The 18,734-nt window shown below is 49.2% G+C and overlaps 3 protein-coding genes across 5 annotated transcripts in view; all 3 read left to right on the top strand.

Moving 5' to 3' along the window:
• Positions 1-4,537: 4,537 nt before the first annotated feature.
• On the top strand, positions 4,538-5,143 carry LOC104855979 (keratin-associated protein 4-12-like). 2 transcript variants are annotated; one of them, XM_010615072.1, is made up of 2 exons: positions 4,538-4,617; positions 4,738-5,143. In XM_010615072.1, exons 1-2 carry the CDS (start codon positions 4,538-4,540, stop codon positions 5,141-5,143), a joined length of 486 nt encoding a protein of 161 aa, XP_010613374.1. The 2 variants fall into 2 exon arrangements, with proteins under 2 accessions (XP_010613374.1, XP_010613373.1); XM_010615071.1 differs by having other exon boundaries at positions 4,538-5,143.
• A 7,543-nt stretch (positions 5,144-12,686) lies between these two features.
• Positions 12,687-13,319, top strand: LOC104855975 (keratin-associated protein 4-7-like). Of its 2 annotated transcripts, XM_010615064.1 has the most exons (2): positions 12,687-13,204; positions 13,250-13,319. In XM_010615064.1, exons 1-2 carry the CDS (start codon positions 12,687-12,689, stop codon positions 13,317-13,319), a joined length of 588 nt encoding a protein of 195 aa, XP_010613366.1. The 2 variants fall into 2 exon arrangements, with proteins under 2 accessions (XP_010613366.1, XP_010613365.1); XM_010615063.1 differs by having other exon boundaries at positions 12,687-13,319.
• A 1,379-nt stretch (positions 13,320-14,698) lies between these two features.
• Positions 14,699-18,734, top strand: part of LOC104855977 (keratin-associated protein 4-6-like) — a 13,230-nt gene continuing 9,194 nt past the window's right edge. The window contains exon 1 of the mRNA XM_033763040.1: positions 14,699-15,065. Coding sequence (XP_033618931.1) covers positions 14,699-15,065 — 367 coding nt within the window. The remainder of the gene's footprint in view (positions 15,066-18,734) is intronic.

Genomic DNA, 18,734 nt, shown 5'->3' with positions numbered 1-18,734 from the left:
ATTCTTGATCACCGTTCCTAGGTAGTGTGTCCTTCAGGTTTCTGGAGCTCCTCAGTGGGATCAGACCCCACCAGCCTCCATGGGTCTTGCTGTCATGATATCATATGCACTCCCTTCCCTCTCTGACCTGGATCATTTTCCCAGTCCCCTTTAGGGCTCCCTGGGATCACTTCCCACAAGAATTACTTGTTTCCAAATTCCTATGTGTGGTTAATCCAGAGGACACCCAGTCTAGGACGTGGTCACTACTAATCTCAATTCTGGTAATGTTCAAAGACTTTTCATACAATATGCATTGTCTCCATGGTATCAGGGTTAATGTGGGATTGTTGTCCACTGATCTGGTAAATCTTCTACTTTATTTTCTAATATTTGCTCAGCTGTTTTAGGGAAGTTATCTTGGTCAGCTGTTTCACATCTCAGGACCTCGGGACAGGATACCATACCCTGTCAGCCACTCAAGTCCTAAAGGATGCTGTATTTAATGATTACCACTCTGTGTTGAAGGGGTTGTGACCTGAGACACACATGGTAAGTTGGAGTCAGTAAAATCAGATACAGAAAAGAAATTTTTGTAGGAAAGATAATGAAGAAATGCTCTCTGGAAGACACCGCAGAAGCAAGTTAGAATAGCAAAGAAAACATGTAATCTGAGTGAATTCTACCTTATCTGACCTCACAGGGAGTCTGAATTGTGATGGGACCTCAGATTTCTATCTTCTACAGGGAAGGTGGCTTAACATTTGCACTGCTAAGCAGTTATCATGAGCTGTAGGAGCAAAAAGTACGGTAGGTGTGAGCAGAGGGTACACTAGGGCAGGCAGAGAGGGTACAAGGCAGAAGGACAACTTACACTTAGGACACATTGCTCTACAGAGAGAGACACCTATGCTTTAGGACAATAAATGGGGAACATGGCAGCTGCTGAAAAGTGTGAGCCACCTGACCTGTGCTCTCTGACTATATTGAGGATTGGAGACTTCGAGGATAAAGGGAATCTGGTTAGGTATTGTATGACCAACCTCATCTTCCTATTTCTATTGCCAGTAGTGAGTAGTGAGAAATAGGGCTTTACTGTGACTATACCTGACCGTGTGGTTTACAAGCCTTTGGAACTGTTTTGGGGAATAAGTTTACAACAAGTTTGGAGGATTGGGTTGGAGAAGCTTAGAACGTTTTAAGCAGAGCTTGGTGGGCAATTTTGGGTGAGCTCAGAAGAGAGACTGCTGATAGGAATATGAGCAGTAGAGGCTGTGCTCATGAGGTTTCTGATGGAAGCAAAGGCAGTAGTGGGAACTGACCCAGAGGCCATTCCTGTTCATTTTGGCAAAGAAGCTGTCTATATTTTGTCCATGTCCTGTAACTTTAGGTGTGGCTGAGATGTGCTAATTCATCTGGCCAAGGAAATTTCAAGGCAGCCCAAAGTTATCACTGTAGCATGGGTACTGTTGTCTGCTTTTAGCCAGATTTACAGCGAGAGTCAAAAAAAAGAAGAGGTGGAGGATTTGAAAATTTTCCACTTGTCCAGAAAAGAAAAGCAGTAATATTGGGCCAAGAAGGTGTGGTTGTTGAAGAGATGAGTGTCACCAAAGGAAGTGATGTAAGTTGCATCAGGATCCTAGGAAAGATGCCTCGAGGGCATCTCAGGAAATTGTCAGAGCCTATTCATCTCAGCCTCAAAGTTGAACATGAGCTGTTGTGGGAAAGACTTTTCTTTGGGAACAGAACTGCCGAGTGCACTGTTCACTCAGGATAATCTAGGGAAAGATTCCCTCAGTAGAGATATCCATGTCTCTTCCACCATCATTTATTTTACTGCCTTCAAACCACCTGACAATATAGTGAAATTTATGCAACCATGCACCAAAATAAACCCTCATTCCTTTAAGCAGTGGGTATCAGGTCTTTTCTCCAAGAAATGAAAATCTAACTATGTACACTATAGAAAGGCATTAAGGCTTTGCTTACCTAAAAGAATCTGATATTTAAGGAGACTAAAAAATGCCTAAGATCAAAAGAAATAACTGGGTAATGTTTTCAAGGGAGGTGACTTACTAGGAGATTTGTGTTGGCCTCTTGCTGCAGGGTCAGATATTTAACACAGGATGTCCTGCTGTTCTCTAGGCTGAATTTTATACATAGAACCAATGAGGCAGTGTTATAGTTGGGGTCTGGATGTCCCCTCCCTTACAATTATCATCATGAAAAACTGGAAACAACTGGGGTGCCTTAGAGGATGCCAATCTCAGCCACTACATAATAAAGACCAAAGGAAGAAAAATACCAAAATCACATGCTGAGATTCTACTTATATAAAACTCAAAAATTGCATAAAACTAAACTTTCTTTAGAAATGCTTGTGTATGTGGCTAAAGTGTGAAGAAAAGCAATGAAAAGGCTTCTTAAAGTCAGGGTAGTGATTCTCTATGGTGTATGAGGAGAGACAGAGTCAAGAGAGGACACACAGAAGTCCTGGGGTGACAGCACATTCCCCTTCTGGACCCAAGCTTTGGGTGCCTGGGGCCTTGCTCTCTAAATATTCATGGGATTACTCTGTGTCTTTTACATGCTTTTCTGTATATGCGTATTCTTCATACTAACAAAGGATTTTTTAAAAATTCACATGAATTGAAATATTTTCTTAAATCCTAAAAAAGATGTTTAGGAGGATGATGAAAAACAACTTTTCAAAAAGATGATGTCTACATATCAGTAATGACAGGTTGAGCATTCTCTTGCCATACTTTAAATATTTCTCTGATCACATATATCACATTATGCCAAGACTGGTAATGCTGTTCAACATGGACTTGAAAAGTTGGGTGTGGCGGTGCATGCCTGTAACTTCAGCTCAGCAATCTGGGAGACGGTGGCAAGAGCATCATAAGTTCAAGATCAGCCTGGGCAAGTTAGCAAGACCCTATCTCAAAAGAAAAAATTAAAACAGGGCTGGGGATTTGGCTAAATATGAGGTCCATGGGCTCATTCTAGGTATAACTACACACACAAATATACACAAATACACACAATATCTATATGTAGATATATATATCAGTTATGGCTAGGGTAGCTGTCTTTCTTTAGATTATGATACTACTACAATATCAAGATTCCCCAAATAATAGTACACTTTAATTACAGATACAACACATACCAAGTTTCATTTAAAAATAGGATTGTGGGCTGGTGACTTAGCTCAGTGCTTCTGCTGCCTGCCTTGCCAGCATAAGGTCCCTAGTTCAATGCCCAGTACCAAAAAATAAAAAGGATTGTGCAGTAACATAAGTGGTACATGAAGTGAAAGGCTTTTTCACTTCAACACCCTTTCAGAAAGAAATGTAACAAAGCTGTTCTCCAACTGCTACTCTGTAACAGACGGGCAGCTTAGGAAGACTTTAGACCGTTTCTGAGTCCTCTCCGGATGACAATCGCCAATTCTGCTCCTCGGAGCTTTGGGTAGTGATTAGGAAAAGTATGTAAAATGAGGTCTGTCCTGGAGTAGAGATCGCTCTTTAAAATAATCCAGTGTGTTATGGCTCAGAACTTCCCACTTAGCCAGAACGTAGGACACAGTGTGGCCAGGCAGCTTCCCGTGTTAGAAGTCACACTCACCTGGTGATTTGGAGCCCACTTGTACCCCTTTCCGCTTACTCCGTTCTCACTACCAGTAAGTGTAAACTGGTTTATTGGATCTGCATCTCTCTTTTGTATCTTTATTTATTTATTTTTTGGTGTATTTATGTGTCATACCCCACTCCCCAAAAAAGGAATCTTAAAGTGCAAATCTGGTCAACAACTGGATTCATGATGAGAGAGAGAGACAGAGAGAGAGAGAGAGAGACCTCTTCAAGAGCCCAGCAATACAGCACTGACTGCTGTGGGACACCTGCTGCCACCCCAGCTGCTGTGTGTCCACCTGCTGCAGGCCCCAGTGCTGCCAGTCTGTGAGCTGCCAGCCCACCTGCTGCAGGGTGTGAGTCATAGCAAGTAGCCAGGACCCACACTCATCTAACTTGGGGCGGTGAAGGAATGGAGGAATCTTGGACCCAGGGCTTGGATCGACGGGAACAACCAGAATTCTGACCCAGAATGAGGGAGTCACTAGGCTAACGTGAACTTTCCTTTTCTCTGCTCTCCCAAAGCGTTATGGGCAAGAAGGCTCATTACTACCTATGGGAGCACATGCATGTATGACACTGAGGCTGAAAAGTGATACGGTGCCAAGGGGCAGAACGTCACGTGTCACCTGTCATTAAGAAAGCTCAAGCAAGAAAAAAGGTTTAGGAAGTTTATGGAGAATGGCATTTGAATCCCAACACATCAGGAAAAGGAAACGATGCTTTGAATCCACCATGAAAATACACTCATCTAATTAGATGATTGCCTGTTTATTAGCACAAACAACAACAAGGAAGAGCACTGCTAATGGTGACAACAGCTGCTTAGCAGGGTATAAAAGGGGATTGGGGCAGGAGGCTTCCAAACCTCACAGACCCTCCACCTCGGAAACCACCCAGCACCTCCAACCTCTGACGCCATGGTCAACTCCTCTTGTGGCTCCGTCTGCTCCGAGCAGGGCTGTGGCCAGGAGAGCTGCTGCCAGCCCAGCTGCTGCCAGCCCAGCTGTTTCCAGACTACCTGCTGCAGAACCACTTGCTGCCGCCCCAGCTGCTGTGTGTCCAGCTGCTGCAGGCCCCAGTGCTGCCAGTCTGTGTGCTGCCAGCCCACCTGCTGCAGGACCACCTGCTGTAAACCTTCTTGCTGCATCTCCAACTGCTGCCAGCCCAGCTGCTGCAGGCCCCAGTGCTGCATCTCCAGCTGCTGCCCTCCTTCCTGCTGCCAGACCACCTGCTGCAGAACTACCTGCTGTAAACCTTCTTGCTGCATCTCCAGCTGCTGCCAGCCCAGCTGCTGCAGGCCCCAGTGCTGCATCTCCAGCTGCTGCCCTCCTTCCTGCTGCCAGACCACCTGCTGCAGAACTACCTGCTGTAAACCTTCTTGCTGCATCTCCAGCTGCTGCCAGCCCAGCTGCTGCAGGCCCCAGTGCTGCATCTCCAGCTGCTGCCCTCCTTCCTGCTGCCAGACCATCTGCTGCAGAAACACCAGCTGCCGCCCCACTTGCTCTAGTGGTTCTTGCTGCTGAGCGCTCTGCCCTGAATGCACCTGCTCTTGCTCAACAGCCATTCCTAAGAGCCTATGTAAACCTAAGACTTGTTTAAGATTGGCCTGGCCTCCAGATATACTCTCTCCTCCCCTGAGGTTACTCTGTCCTAAATGGACACACGCTTTTGTTTTCTGTAAAATCTGTTAACTGTCTTATCACTTTCATGGAAATGACTGTCCTCTCTCACATTTTCTCATGTGGCGATATTACTTCACTTGCAATAAATCCAAATTTTAAGGCATAGAAATATGTGTGTCCTTATTTTTCCTTCTTGAACTGCTTTCCTTCCATGGCAGCTTGGGGATGGGGCATCTCTAAAAGCCGAGAGAATCACAGAACACGCTTCCAGATGAACAGCACGTGTTCATCTAACACAGGAGGACGGTTCTTAGAGCAGCATCGAGTCTGCCTAAGGATTTTCCTTGGGTTAAAGACCAAGCTCTGGGCAGCAGAGCTCACATCCGAGTTACAAACTCAACTGGACGAAACCTGGATCAATTTCCCGGGGTCAACATCGAACCCAACGGTTGAATTTAATTTGGTTCTCATCCAATGCGCTTTGCAACCGGGATTGTGGAAAGCGTTGAGTTCGTGACCTGAGGAACCCGCTGGATTCTTCTTCTGCGTGTGCTGCTGGTACCAGCAGAAGTGGGTGGGAGAGATGACTGTGCTGTGTATTTCCTGTGGGTTTTCTCCTAGCGGCCTCGCCTCTCTCAGCGCTGGGTTGTGGGTCTGAGGCCTGTGTTAGGATGGGCGCCTGGAGGCGGCCCATGGATTTCCAAGCGGGCATCTTCCCACCGGCCACTTGTCTACTCTTGAGCTCTTTTAAACATTACCAACCCACACATCCACACTGGGTCCTCCGTGTTTGGTGAGGGGCAGGAGTTCCCTCTTCGGTACCTTCCGCCCAGGTCACCTTTCCTACCTCCCTGCCCGTCATACAGCATCCCCACATTGAAACGTACAGCAAATGAATCATTCTGGACCTTTCTTTTGTATTTCAACTTCTATTTTGAGAGTGCACGTTTGCAACGCATGAAGTTTACAGTCATCTAGGGGACCCGGTGCATGCACATAACACAGCTTGTTTCTGTTTCTTATTCCCTTTCTATCTCCTTCCATCTCAAAATCTCCTCTCCCCCCTTCCATTCTTATTGTTGTTATTATTATTTGCTCGTATTATGAATGCACGTGATGCTCGTGACTTCTCCCCCGCATCCCCTCACCCTCAGTCTGCTCTCCATTTGGGAGAGATCCAGCCCCTTCTTTGCTTTTATTCATCCTTCACTCTGCTCTTTGTTCCTTTGTCTCACTCAAACGAGAGACACCATGTGCTATTTAAACTCGTGTCTGATATATTTCATTCGACATTATATTGTTTTCAGGTACATCCAGATTGCTCCCCATGTCTCGAATTTGTCTTTCTTTACAGCCAAGCAGTTGTCCATTGTGCACGGACACCACGTTTTCTCTATCTGTCCATCTGCTGCCGGGCACACAGGCTGCTTCTGGGATCAGATATTACGAGCTGCGCTGCTATACGCAGTGCTCTGCATTCATTGGTGCGTATGGTGTCTTAAGCTCTTCTGGAAGAGGTCTAGAAGGGAGACAGCCAGGCCATATGAACTTTCTAATTTTAGTCCTTTGGCCAACAAACAGATTTAAAATGTTCAACATTCCTGGCCATGAGAGAAATGCAAGTTTACACCGGAAAGAGCAGCAATCATGCAGGAGTCAAGGAGTAACCAGTGCTGGCATGGCTGCCGTGACAGAGGAACGACGCTTCAGTGTTGCTGAGAATGTAAACTAGGACAGCCATGGTGGGAATCAGAGTGGAGGCTGCTGGACCTTTGTATTTCGTGAATTTTACAGTCGGGATAGAGGTTCTGCAAAAGAGTTTCCTAGTACAAATTCCAACTTTAGGGGGAAACAAGCACTACTGAATTTCTCCTGGTACTGGTAACCCTCTTACCCGGGATTTCTCGAGCACCTTAATAAACAGGGCATCACCTGGGACACCTAAGGGGCAGCGCCAGCCAGTGAGTGCTAGCTCCTGTGACAGGGTGTAATCCAACATATTCATTGCTGTAGAAATACCTGCCGCAGCCCTGTGGAGCCGACAGGAAAATGAACACATTTTCATTTGAATTAAGTTGTTTTCATTTCAAAGGAACATGTGTAAACTTTGTTATTATGAAAAAGATGCGCACAGTAGAAAGCATATAAAACATCCAGGTATAAAGTAGTAATTATGTCCAATAGTGAGTAATAGTGTCTAAGTACCCAATGTTCAGATCCTAGAAGAAACTGGGCCATAGTTACAAAGGAAGGGCTGTTGTATGTGTTTCTCTGGCCACATCTGCCTCTGTATACCTTAAGAACCTCTAGCCTGATTATTGTTATGGTTTTTTGTTTGAGTGCTAGGGATTGAACTCAGGAGCCCACACATGCTAGGCAAGTACTCTACCACTAAGCTACACCCCAAGCCCTATTTAATTTTTAATGTGATCACGTAATGCTTTTCATTATACTTTAACCACCTCAATATGCACTTCTAAGGCAGAAAGTTCATTACACCATGACTCCCAAAGCTATACAAGTACAATATTACTATGTCTTTTGCATTTTTATTCTTTTTCTCAGTGAGAGGTATTATCCACAATAGACGGCCGGTCTGTAAAGTGGCCTCTGGATTTTCCTCCTTCTCATGTTCATAGCGTGCTTAATCCCCTATGCTTTCACAGCTGTTGGAAACCAAGCCCATGACAGCGTTCAGTGGCCAAGTGGCACGTGACGGTGACTCTCGCCGGCCAGCTGTCTCACACGGACTCTGTCACTGTCTGTGAGGACCCCGCTGCTGAGGACGAGAGGTCCAGTTGGCAAAGCTGAGTTCGGCCTCCATTCAGCACCCAACAAGGCCCTATTCCCAATGGTGTCATGGACCCAATATTCCCAGCAACCCCACAACTGAGTTTGGAAGTGGATCCTTCCGTGACCCTTGCGTGAGACCCAGGGCCAGCAACACCTCGATGAAGCCAGGGGAACAACCGGGAAGCCCAGGGTGCAGCCAGCTGTGTTCATCGCTGACTCACGGAAGAGGTGAGATCCTAAACGCATGTTGTTTTAAACTGACAAACCCTGCAGCAATTACATAAAAATAGACAAGTCCACGGTTGTCACGGGATGAAAAACCTACAGAAGAGGAAGAAAGAATCAAAGTGTGCAGAGAGGTGAGTATGCTGGGTTGTACCTTGTCATGAGACCTAACACTCAGCCTGCCCGGGAGTCGCCGAGGTCCCAGGTGGTGCTCTGTCCACTAAGGTGAAAGAAAGGTCCAGGAAAGGGGACACCAGCATCCCTGATAATTTCAGTAGTGCTTTTTCCCTAAAGTAGTAGGGAATATTGTTACAAAACTTAGCTCCCCAAGGCTTATGGGGGAAGAGAGGGACTCAGAGGAAACCATTTCATGCTAGGGTTCCACGTGGGCACAGTTAAGAGATGGGCAGGAAGTTAGGAGTGGTGACGAGGTAGACTCATGTGAAACTCACAGGGATCTGTGGATAATGATGAGAGCATTAAACATTCTCACAGCAGGGTGGAGAAGCCACAGTTTTAGGCTCTATGGCTATATCAGCGTTTATGTATGCTCATAGATATATTTAAGAGTTCTAAAATCAATGCAGAAAGAACAGAGATAAGTGGCTGCCGTGGAAATCCATGATCCCGCCTCCAGATTCCAGTCCCCACACAGTTCTCAGGACTGTGACTAATCAACTGATACAAGAGGCAGGTTCTCCCGGAGGAATGACCACAGCCAGGGCACACAGCACTGACTTTTCCTGTTCATAGCTGAAGTTGCCTATCTTCAGCAGGGGAACAGCAACACATTTGGATGTGATTGGGCAGCAGATCAGAGCGGAGAATGAAAACCAAACTCAGCTTTGCCACCTGGATGTCTCGTCACAGCAGCGGGGTCCTCACGGACAGTGACAGAGTCGGTGTGAGACAGCTGGCCAGCGAGAGTCACCGTCACGTGCCACTTGTACACTGAACGCTGCCTGTGCTGGGGGTTAGAAGCAAGGTGCTAAAGCATAGGGAATTAAGCACATTATTAACACAGGGAAAAGGTAAGAGGAACCCACTTTGCAGACCGGCCATCTCAGCTAGCAACCAGTGCTGAGCAAAAGAATAAAAATAAAAAATACATAGTGAGATTCTATTTATAGAAAGCTCAAAAACCTGTGCAACTTAAACATTATTGTTTAGTAATGTGTTTCAAGGTAGTTGAAGTATAAAGAGAGACACCTATAAATAAGAAGACAACTTTTTACAAATCAGGTTACTTGAGCCCAAGATACCCATTCTGTGAGGCCCCGGCCACAGTCCAAAGGACAGGGGAAAGCTGCGTCCCAGGGAAGTCCAAGGTTAGGATGACGGACAAGCCAGGAGCCACTCAGATTCCAGGATCCGACGCGGGACGAGGATCTCCATAAAAAGGGGCTGCAGACAAGAACCCGTGATGCTTTCCAGTGCTCCCTCCCGGTCCAGACCCGTGCTCCACCACGTCTGTTGTCTCTCTCTTTCCTCCCTTTCCCACCTTCAAATAAATTGTCTCATTTTATTTTTTAAAAACCCAGGTTAGTGGCAGAGTTTGCCAAGGATGTGTGAGCCTCTGGGTCCAACCCCCAGCACCAAACCTCTCCCCTAAAACCCCCAAAGCCACAAACACAATGACAGCTCAGGACCTGAGCTTTGGCTACATAGACACTTGCTTAGTGATTATTCAATATATTTATTAATATATGTATATTTTACGCACATTTTATTATATACATGTTTTCCATAATAACAAATAGTTTAAAATATTCAGGTGAACTGAAATATTTCTCAAAGACCTCAGAATTATGTAAGTATGCATTACATGGGGGTATTTCAAGGCAAGTGAGAAATTCCAGCAAAGAGAGGTGGGAGCTTCTGTTACTTTCATGATTGTTTTGATTGCTTACCCCACATCATAGCAAGACATCAGATCATTCAGTATACATGCTCATATATTTAAATGTGCAACTTCCTTAACGACAGGACTAAACGGCACCGAACCATCTTTCTAGTTTCCCAATTAAATTCTCTGTGACCCAGAACGATGTGACTCTCTAGCTGCCACTTTACCATTTTAATTTTTTTTTTTTTTTTTTTTTTTTTGGTGCTGGGGATCGAACTCGGGACCTTGTGCTTGAGAGGCAGGCAGTGGCCACTGAGCAACACATGTCTGTAGCTCTGTCCATTTTTTCAGATTCCCTTTCTTTCAGAAGAAGAGCTGTGCTGCACTGATTGTTGATACCCCTCCCTTCAGAAAGCTCCTCGGCTGCCCTTCTCTGTGGCTCAGCCAGAAGTTGCCGGAGTCCTCTCTGGACAGCTCCTCGGAGGGCTCCTGCACCACCATCACCACTGTCCCCCTGCGAGCCTGTGGGCTCTGCTGTGGTAACAGTGTCATCCACCACGGGGTCAGCTGAGGGCTCGGGCTCCTCTACACACCCTTCAGTCTCTCTCCGGCATAATTTTAGGCCACACTTTCTTCCAGGCAGATCTCAGTGTCTTTACAGAGACACTGGCTCAGAATTCCTCAATTAACCCCACACAGGAAACACTGGTAGACAGGTTGTAACTCACGCATTTTAAAATTCCAGTCGTAACCCAAGTTGTTTGCATGAGAGGGTGGTCACGACTCGAGCGTACATGGTATACAGAAAGCTCTCTCCCAGTAATCCAGGAGCCTTTCTTCTGTGTGTGCTCAATCCTCTTGTCTCTCTTGTAAGCAAATCCACCAAGTACACAGCGTGGTTAATCTTCCCTGCTCTCCAGTTTACAAAGATACAAAAATAAAATAGGAACAAGAAAATCGGGCATCTGCCAAGCAAATTTGCAGGATAAAAATATGGTAAAGGCCTAGGTCTTTAAATAGCTTCGCAAAGACATTGAAGGATGGCATCACCTATGCCAACTGGCCTCGCCTTGTTTTCTGACCCTCAGGGAAACCACCGCCTGTTTAAACAGCAGACATCATGTAGCCAGTTGAATGAATGCTTTAAGCTTTTATTCCACCCTCACTACGGGGAAATGTAAGTTGATATCTTTGAGCTAGATATCTGTTTCCACCTTTTTTCGTTTCTCTCACCGATTTTCTTTGGTTTCTTTTTGTGTATTTTGGAAAAGGAAACTACTCTTTGTCACTTTTCTCATTGCTAGACAAAATGCCTGGCATTTCTCTTAAGGGAGAGCTCTGTTTGGTTCATGTTTTCCATCCGTGCTTGGCTGGCTCCATCGCAGAAGTGGCCTAGAAAGGGCCTAGGGGAGGGAGGCTCCTCGCCTCATGGTGGCCAGGAAGCGGAGAGAGAAGGCAGGCATTGGGCAGGGAGATGAACCCTTCCAGGTCATGCTCCCAGTGACCCGCCTCCAACCAGGGCCCAGCTCCCAGCAACACACTCAGCCCTTGAAGTCACCTTTGGAGGAACCCACAGAAGAGTACAGAACCCCCTAATAGCGCCAGCCTCCAAAGACCCACCTCTGCGAGTGTGAGAGTTTGGAGGGGGAACTTCCAGATCCAAGCAACAGGAGACCCTGGATCCAAACCACTGACCTGACTCATGATGGAGCGGGTGTTTACCGCCTGTTCAGAGCCTAGCAGCTCGACAGAGTCTGGCGGCAGGGTGTGAACCACGGTAAGAAGACAAGACTCTGTCCACCTGAGTGGACCGCTGAGTCTTGGATGGACAACCAGAATTGATAGGGTCAGTTGAAGGCTGGAGGCCAGAGGAACAGGGAGACCTTCCTCTATACCTCACGGTCTAGGCGATCTTGGCAGCGAACGAGGCCCCAGACTGAGTTCTGGAGGACTGTTTCGGGGGAAAGTGAACACGCAAATGCCCACCACTTAGGTTCACACCTTCAAACCCAGTATATTGCACAGAGTGACCTAGGGAATAAACCACGATTCACAGCGAGGAGGGGACATGTTCTGGTGGCCGCATCTCATCCAGGGGTCTGGGCTCGACCTGCAGGCGGGCTTGCCCGATCCACGATGGAGTCATCGGGGAAACGCAGCCTTAAAAAGAACTCTGGGCCTGCAGGAGACGCTGCTTCCCCAGGGCACGCAGGATATGCTAAGTAAAACGAGATGCGTTCACACTGCTGAGGGGAGAAGGTCACATGACAGCTGCCTGTGCAGAGGCTGGAGCAAGGGAGACACCTCCGAGCGGGATCGGGAAGAGCCTGGGGATGAATCCAACAAGCACCAGGAAGAGGAAGTTCTATTTCCGTCACCTTAAAAACTTGACAATGAAAATACACTTGCCTAATGTGATAATTGCCTAATTATTAACACAAACAACAACAAGGAAGAGTGCAGCTTGTGATGACAACAGCTGCTTAGCAGGGTATAAAAGGGGATGAGGGGCAGGAAGCTTCCAAACCTCACAGACCCTCCACCTCGGAAACCCATCCAGCACCTCCAACCTCCGACACCATGGTCAACTCCTGTTGTGGCTCCGTCTGCTCCGAGCAGGGCTGTGGCCAGGAGAGCTGCTGTCAGCCCAGCTGCTGCCAGCCCAGCTGCTGCCAGACCACGTGCTGCAGGACCACCTGCTGCCGCCCCAGCTGCTGTGTGTCCAGCTGCTGCAGGCCCCAGTGCTGCCAGTCTGTGTGCTGCCAGCCCACCTGCTGCAGGCCCAGCTGCTGTGTGTCCAGCTGCTGCAGGCCCCAGTGCTGCCAGCCCAGCTGCTGCAGGCCTACCTGCTGTGTATCCAGCTGCTGCCAACCCACCTGCTGCAAGCCCAGCTGCTGTGAGACCACCTGCTGCAGGACCACCTGCTGTAAACCTTGCTGCATCTCCAGCTGCTACCAGCCCAGCTGTTGCAAGCCCCAGTGCTGCCAGCCCAGCTGCTGCAGGCCCCAGTGCTGCCAGCCCACCTGCTGCAGACCCAGCTGCTGCATCTCCAGCTGCTGCAGGCCCAGCTGTTGCATTTCCAGCTGCTGTAGACCCCAGTGCTGCATCTCCAGCTGCTGCAGGCCCCAGTGCTGCATCTCCAGCTGCTGCCAGGCCCCCTGCTGCAGGACCATCTGCTGCCGTCCTACCTGCTCCAGTGCTTCTTGCTGCTGAGCGCTCTGCCCTGTTCCTCAGCCAACATTCCGGATGTAGGTCATGTGTGGGCTGGTCACAGGAGACCGGCTGATGTAGAGTTTGGCTTCCAGATATATTCTTTTCTCCCCTAAAACTGATACTTCTTTCCTTTGTGAAAGTTTGAATTTTCTCTGAAATCTGTCAGCTGTCATGTTTATTCCCACAGAAATATTGCTTTCTCTTCTGTTTCCTCACATGGAGATATTCCTTCATTTTAAATAAATCCAAACTGTGCAAGCATAAAAATAAAACGTTTTCGTGTGTCCTCAGTTTTCCTCCTGTCTTGGGATGGTTTCCCAAAGAAACTACTTGCTTTCAAGCCCCTGTATGTTGTTGCCCCTCACTCACTCAGACTTGTGGATGGGCACCTTCTGGGGACCCCATCCCGGTGGATGTCACCGCACCCACCGTGGGCAGTGTGTGCCTCCTCCTGTTTCTTGTCTTCCGCTCACCCCAGTGAGGTGCTCACAGTGGCGGGAGAGACTCACCAGAGGACCACGGCAGAGCAGCGCTTTTGCTCGTGTTGTTGACTGGCCTGGTGGGGTCCCCTGGGTTCAGAGCCTTTGGCTGCTATGTTCTTATTGAAGCAAAGCGGTTTGCACGTCCGCTTGCAGCTGAAACTGGAGCCGGAAACACCAGGAAGGCCTCAGGGTACCCCCTAAGTGACGCAGACCTTCCTTCCTGACTTCCTCACGGCGAGGGGCTTGCACGCCAGTGGAAACAGCTCTTTCTTTGGGATCTGTGACTCCCGGCACACAGGAGCCCAGAGTGAGAAGAGGGCAGTGACAGCACTCTCCCCTTCAGGCCTCCCTCTGTCCCCGGAGGTGGCGCCTCTCTCTGGGACCCAGAAACTCTGGATCCTGGTGTCTGGGGTTGTGCGGGAAGGGAGGATGGGATCGCCCACGACTCACAGGAAAGTAAGGTGAAAAGGGGGAGCCTGGCTTTGGAGGCCTTGCTTTTCTGGATTAGTGCGTGGACAGCAGGGGGCTCAGCCCCACCTCGTGCTCAGCGCTTTAAGGTGTATGTGACACCTCGAGGACGGGGCTCCCTCTTCACAGGGGTCCTCCCCACGCTGGCGCCGCAGTCACGGCTTCCAGAGGTGGTGGCATCACACCCTCTGCTCAACCCTGTCTGGGTGGTGTAGTGTGAAGGAGGAACCATCAGTCCCCAGGTCTGGGGATTCCAGTCCCTCGGCCTCGTTGCAGATGGGGTCTGCGGATCCCGGGAGCGGTGACGCAGGATTGCCGGGTGCTAGATCTGCTGTTTGAGCTCCCATACAACGGTGCTCAGAAAAGGCTTCCAAACCTCACAGACCCTCCACCTCGGAAACCCACCCAGCATCTCCAACCTCCAACACCATGGTCAACTCCTCATGTGGCTCCGTCTGCTCCGAGCAGGGCTGTGGCCAGGAGAGCTGCTGCCAGACCACGTGCTGCAGGACCACCTGCTGCCGCCCCAGCTGCTGTGAGACCACCTTCTGCAGGCCCACCTGCTGTAAACCTTCTTGCTGCATCTCCAGCTGCTGCAGGCCCCAGTGCTGCCAGCCCACCTGCTGTGTGTCCAGCTGCTGCCAGCCCACCTGCTGCCGTCCCAGCTGCTGTGAGACCACCTGCTGCAGGCCCACCTGCTGTAAACCTTCTTGCTGCATCTCCAGCTGCTGCCAGACCAGCTGTTGCAGGCCCAGCTGTTGCATTTCCCACTGTTGCTGCCCCAGCTGCTCTAGTGGTTCTTGCTGCTGAGCGCCTGCCCTGCCCGCTCCTGTTCGTCACCGTCAGTCAGCTCTGATGCAGTCCACAGGCAGCTGAAGCATGTAGGACCAGCAAGAAGCCTCAGTTCCCCCTGGGATTACTTTTGGGCTCCACGTAAACTGCCCCTTTTCCTCCAAGCTACTCTCTCAAATGACTTTGAAATTTCTCTGAAACTAGTGTGTCTTTCTTGTGAAAACATTCTCTCCGGCATATCTTTTAGTCCCCCATCTCGATAAACCCTGATTTTTGCAGTCACACAAAGATGAAGCTGTTGCGCCTCTTTATCTTCCCGTCTCCGATTGTCCTCCTGCCAGTTTATCTGTCGCTCCTTTCTAAGGAGCAGCAGAAGGTTCAGGGGGGCCCGCTGTGTCCTGTAGTGCTCTCCTCCAATACAGTGAGACAGTGGGGTCTTCAGCAGCGCCTGCGAGGACTCAGCTCCGGGCAGGACAGTGAAGGCCCTGCGGTCAGAGCTCACCCAGTGCCGTGGGGTTGGTGAGCGAATACCTCCGCTCACTTCCCTTCCGGGGAGAGGGCCTCACGCCAGCCTCCTGGAGGTCCTCACTGGGACTGGACCCCAGCTGCCCGCAGGCCCTCTGCTCTGCTCATTGCGTCGCCTACACTGGCTTCCCTCCCCGTCCTGGACATTTCCCAAGTTCATTTCTGCAGCACTCCGGGGACCATTTTCCGAAGGAACCGCTGCGTCTCACCGCCGTACGTGTGTTGGTCCTGGGCACAGAAGTCTATCTCACCCCTGATCCTGTTTCCGGGGTCGCGGCCCTCCAGCACAGTTCCATTCAGGACCACCGGTTGCCAAGGTGTCAAGATTGCTTCTTGGGTTTTTGTCTGCTAACCTGGAAAATCTTGTGAGCACTTTGCTGCCGCTGCCGCCGCTGCTGCTTTTGCTCTCTTCCTATCTAGGCTTCTCCTCTCTCCTCATCCTTCTTTTCCATCACATCAGCACATCTGCAGGCCAGGAGCAATGGCGATTTTAGCAGCTTCCATCCTGACAGCGACTGTTGGGACTGTCATTCTATGCGGGTGTGCTTGGTCGAATTCACTGAATATAGAAACTAAAACTGGGATTCAGCCCAAAAGTCTGGTGAGTTAATACTCACAGGAGAAATCTGGAAGAAACGGCAGGGAGCAAATCGGAATGGCAGAAGCACCAGGGCCAAAACTTGAGGTCCATGGCTCTGCCTCATCTGACCCTCGGGGTCGCCACCGGTGTGGCGGCTGAAATCTGCAGCTTCTGGGGGGCTGGGGAGCTGCGTGCCTTGCTCTCCTCCTCCGTCATCAGCAGCTGCAGGCCACTCAGGACAGGAACACAGTGTGTGGCCAGGGCCCACAGCAACGGATAGAGTTGCTCCAGTGCTGCTACCCGGAGCCGAGGACCGGACTGGAGGGCGGGGTAGGGGTCAGTGCCCACTCTGCACTCACACAAGCTTCTGAACCAACACCTTGAGGTGGGATCCTTGACTTGGGGGTTCCAGTGATCAAGAGTGAGATAACTGTCAGTGTTTGAGTCTGCGACACTCAGAACTCTACGTTTCAAATTCCGCCTCGCTTTCTATTATTTAGGTACCAATAGTTAGACTTCAATTATTTCAGCTACTGTTGTTCTAATTGAATTAGAGACGAAAGCACACAGTACAGCTAGTTTAATGGGGTGGGTTTCAACCCTGGCTGCCCATTAGGGTTATGCAAAGAGCTTAAAAAATTCCCTGGATACCAGGCAAGACCACAGACCAAAGAAATCAAGATTTCTGCAAGCAGAAATCAGGGACAGACAATTTCCTTCACTCCCTGGGTGATGTTTGCAGGCAGCCACTTTGAGAACCGCTGGCTTGAGGCTGTGATTTCTTCCTAGCTCCTCATCTATAGCAAATCCAGGGAAACCCTTCCCCCCTTGGGGTATTATCTGGCCCTGTAGTCTAACTATTGAAATCTTTCATATTTTCCAGCTTTGCAAGCTGCGGCACATAAAATAGAAGCATGTACAGCAAGCATGTGCTAGGCTGTTTGGTATGAATCAATTCCTGCCAGAGTCACGATCTTACTTAAATTAAGGATGATATGCTAGGGTCAGCTTGTTTCTTGGGACTTTCTTAATTGTTACAACACAAGTCTTGGGTTCTGGAATGCCCACAACGCTGAGCAGGCAGGGGCAGCTGGTCACCCTGCCCTGAAGTTGGTGGGAAAATCGAATGTTCACATTGGGGCTCCTTAGTGCAACTCTAAAGGAACTTGGGATGTATGCATCACCTCAGTGATTCTCAGACAAATGCCAGACTAAAGACGCCAGACAGAAAAGAAACTGCACTGTGCAGCAGGTGTGTGCATTCTAGACTACAACTACTTCAGTGGTATAAATTATCAGAACAGTCCCTGCCTGTTGTTGGAGGGGTTTGCCGGGACAGTTGCTAACTTTCTGATATAACAAAATGTTTTGCCTCTTGTCAGGCACGGAAGTTTGCTAGATGTATCCATTTAGTAAAACTAGCTGGACAGGACACTTAGGAGGCATCCATTTCAACGTATGTAAAACCTGACGAGAAATGTTAATATCAGAATATATCTACCATGCTAACTGGTTTACTGCGGCCACAGTGGTTTTGACTGAAACAACACAACCAGGAGCTGCTTTGATGTGGCTTCCCAGCCAACCAGAGCTCCCCAGGAGGAGACTCAGAATGACACTTCTAACCCCAGCACTGGCGGCAGGTGTCTCTCAGATGACTTATTTAATCTGTCTGCTTTCTAAATGAGGCTGGGACTTGATATCAGAAGAACAAGCACCCAGGAAGTCTCCCAGTGTGGCCCTCAGAACTAGAGTGTCAGCGTCTCCGAGTCCTCATTAGAAACCCAGGGCCTGAGGCTCTCCAGATGCTCAGGAATTCTGGGGGTGCCCAGCTGCCCATGGATTCACAAGCCCTCAGATGACCTGGACGGATGCTAGGGACACAGGAGATGCACGCTAGAGACACAGCTTTCAAGCCGCAAGACACGTACATTGTACCAGAAGGGCTCCAGATGTCCCCTCGGGAGCACACAGGCCTCCAGGGTCTGACAAAGTGCACCCCAAGTAGAGGAGAGGCAGGCAGCAATTTGATGAGGTGGAGTTTACCAGAACCCACTGACACTTCAGAAAGACCCTAAATACTGTCAGAGATTACCCGGCTCTGCAGGCAAGTGCTGAAGAGACGCAGGTTTTGATTATTCAAAAAAATTTTTGGCTCTACCGTGAAATGCTTTTAATTAATGAGATAAGAAATAGAAATGATGCCGCATGACCCGGAATCTAAGAGAGCAGAGGGAGAGACGGGACATAAACACAGGAGGCACAAAGTAGCAGGTTAAGAAACAGTGCACCATTGACCTCACATCTACACGGATGAGCTGCCAGACAGAAGTTTAAGGACAGAGCCCAGGACCCAGCACCATCCAGGGAAAAGCAACACCACTCCAGGGATGCAGTGGTCGCTCCCAGGACCTGCATGGAGAGCTTCCTCGTTGCTCTGAGATGAACCACACACAGGAGCTTGGTCCTCCCGTCCCAGCAGACCCACACTAAGCAGGAGCTCCCCCGCATGGGTCAGGGGAAGATTTCTGGGAATGTGAGTGGCCACCTGCCCTGGTGGCAGGGATC

Source organism: Fukomys damarensis, unplaced genomic scaffold, assembly GCF_012274545.1.
Source record: "Fukomys damarensis isolate Sample0158 unplaced genomic scaffold, DMR_v1.0_HiC HiC_scaffold_13, whole genome shotgun sequence".
In the NCBI taxonomy this organism is placed as follows: domain Eukaryota; kingdom Metazoa; phylum Chordata; class Mammalia; order Rodentia; family Bathyergidae; genus Fukomys; species Fukomys damarensis.
This window is presented reverse-complemented; position numbering and strand designations above follow the sequence as displayed.

Excerpts from the sequence above, each read along its gene's own strand:
- LOC104855979 (XM_010615071.1), top strand. The coding sequence starts at position 4,538 with ATGGTCAACTCCTCTTGTGGCTCCGTCTGCTCCGAGCAGGGCTGTGGC.
- LOC104855975 (XM_010615063.1), top strand. The coding sequence starts at position 12,687 with ATGGTCAACTCCTGTTGTGGCTCCGTCTGCTCCGAGCAGGGCTGTGGC.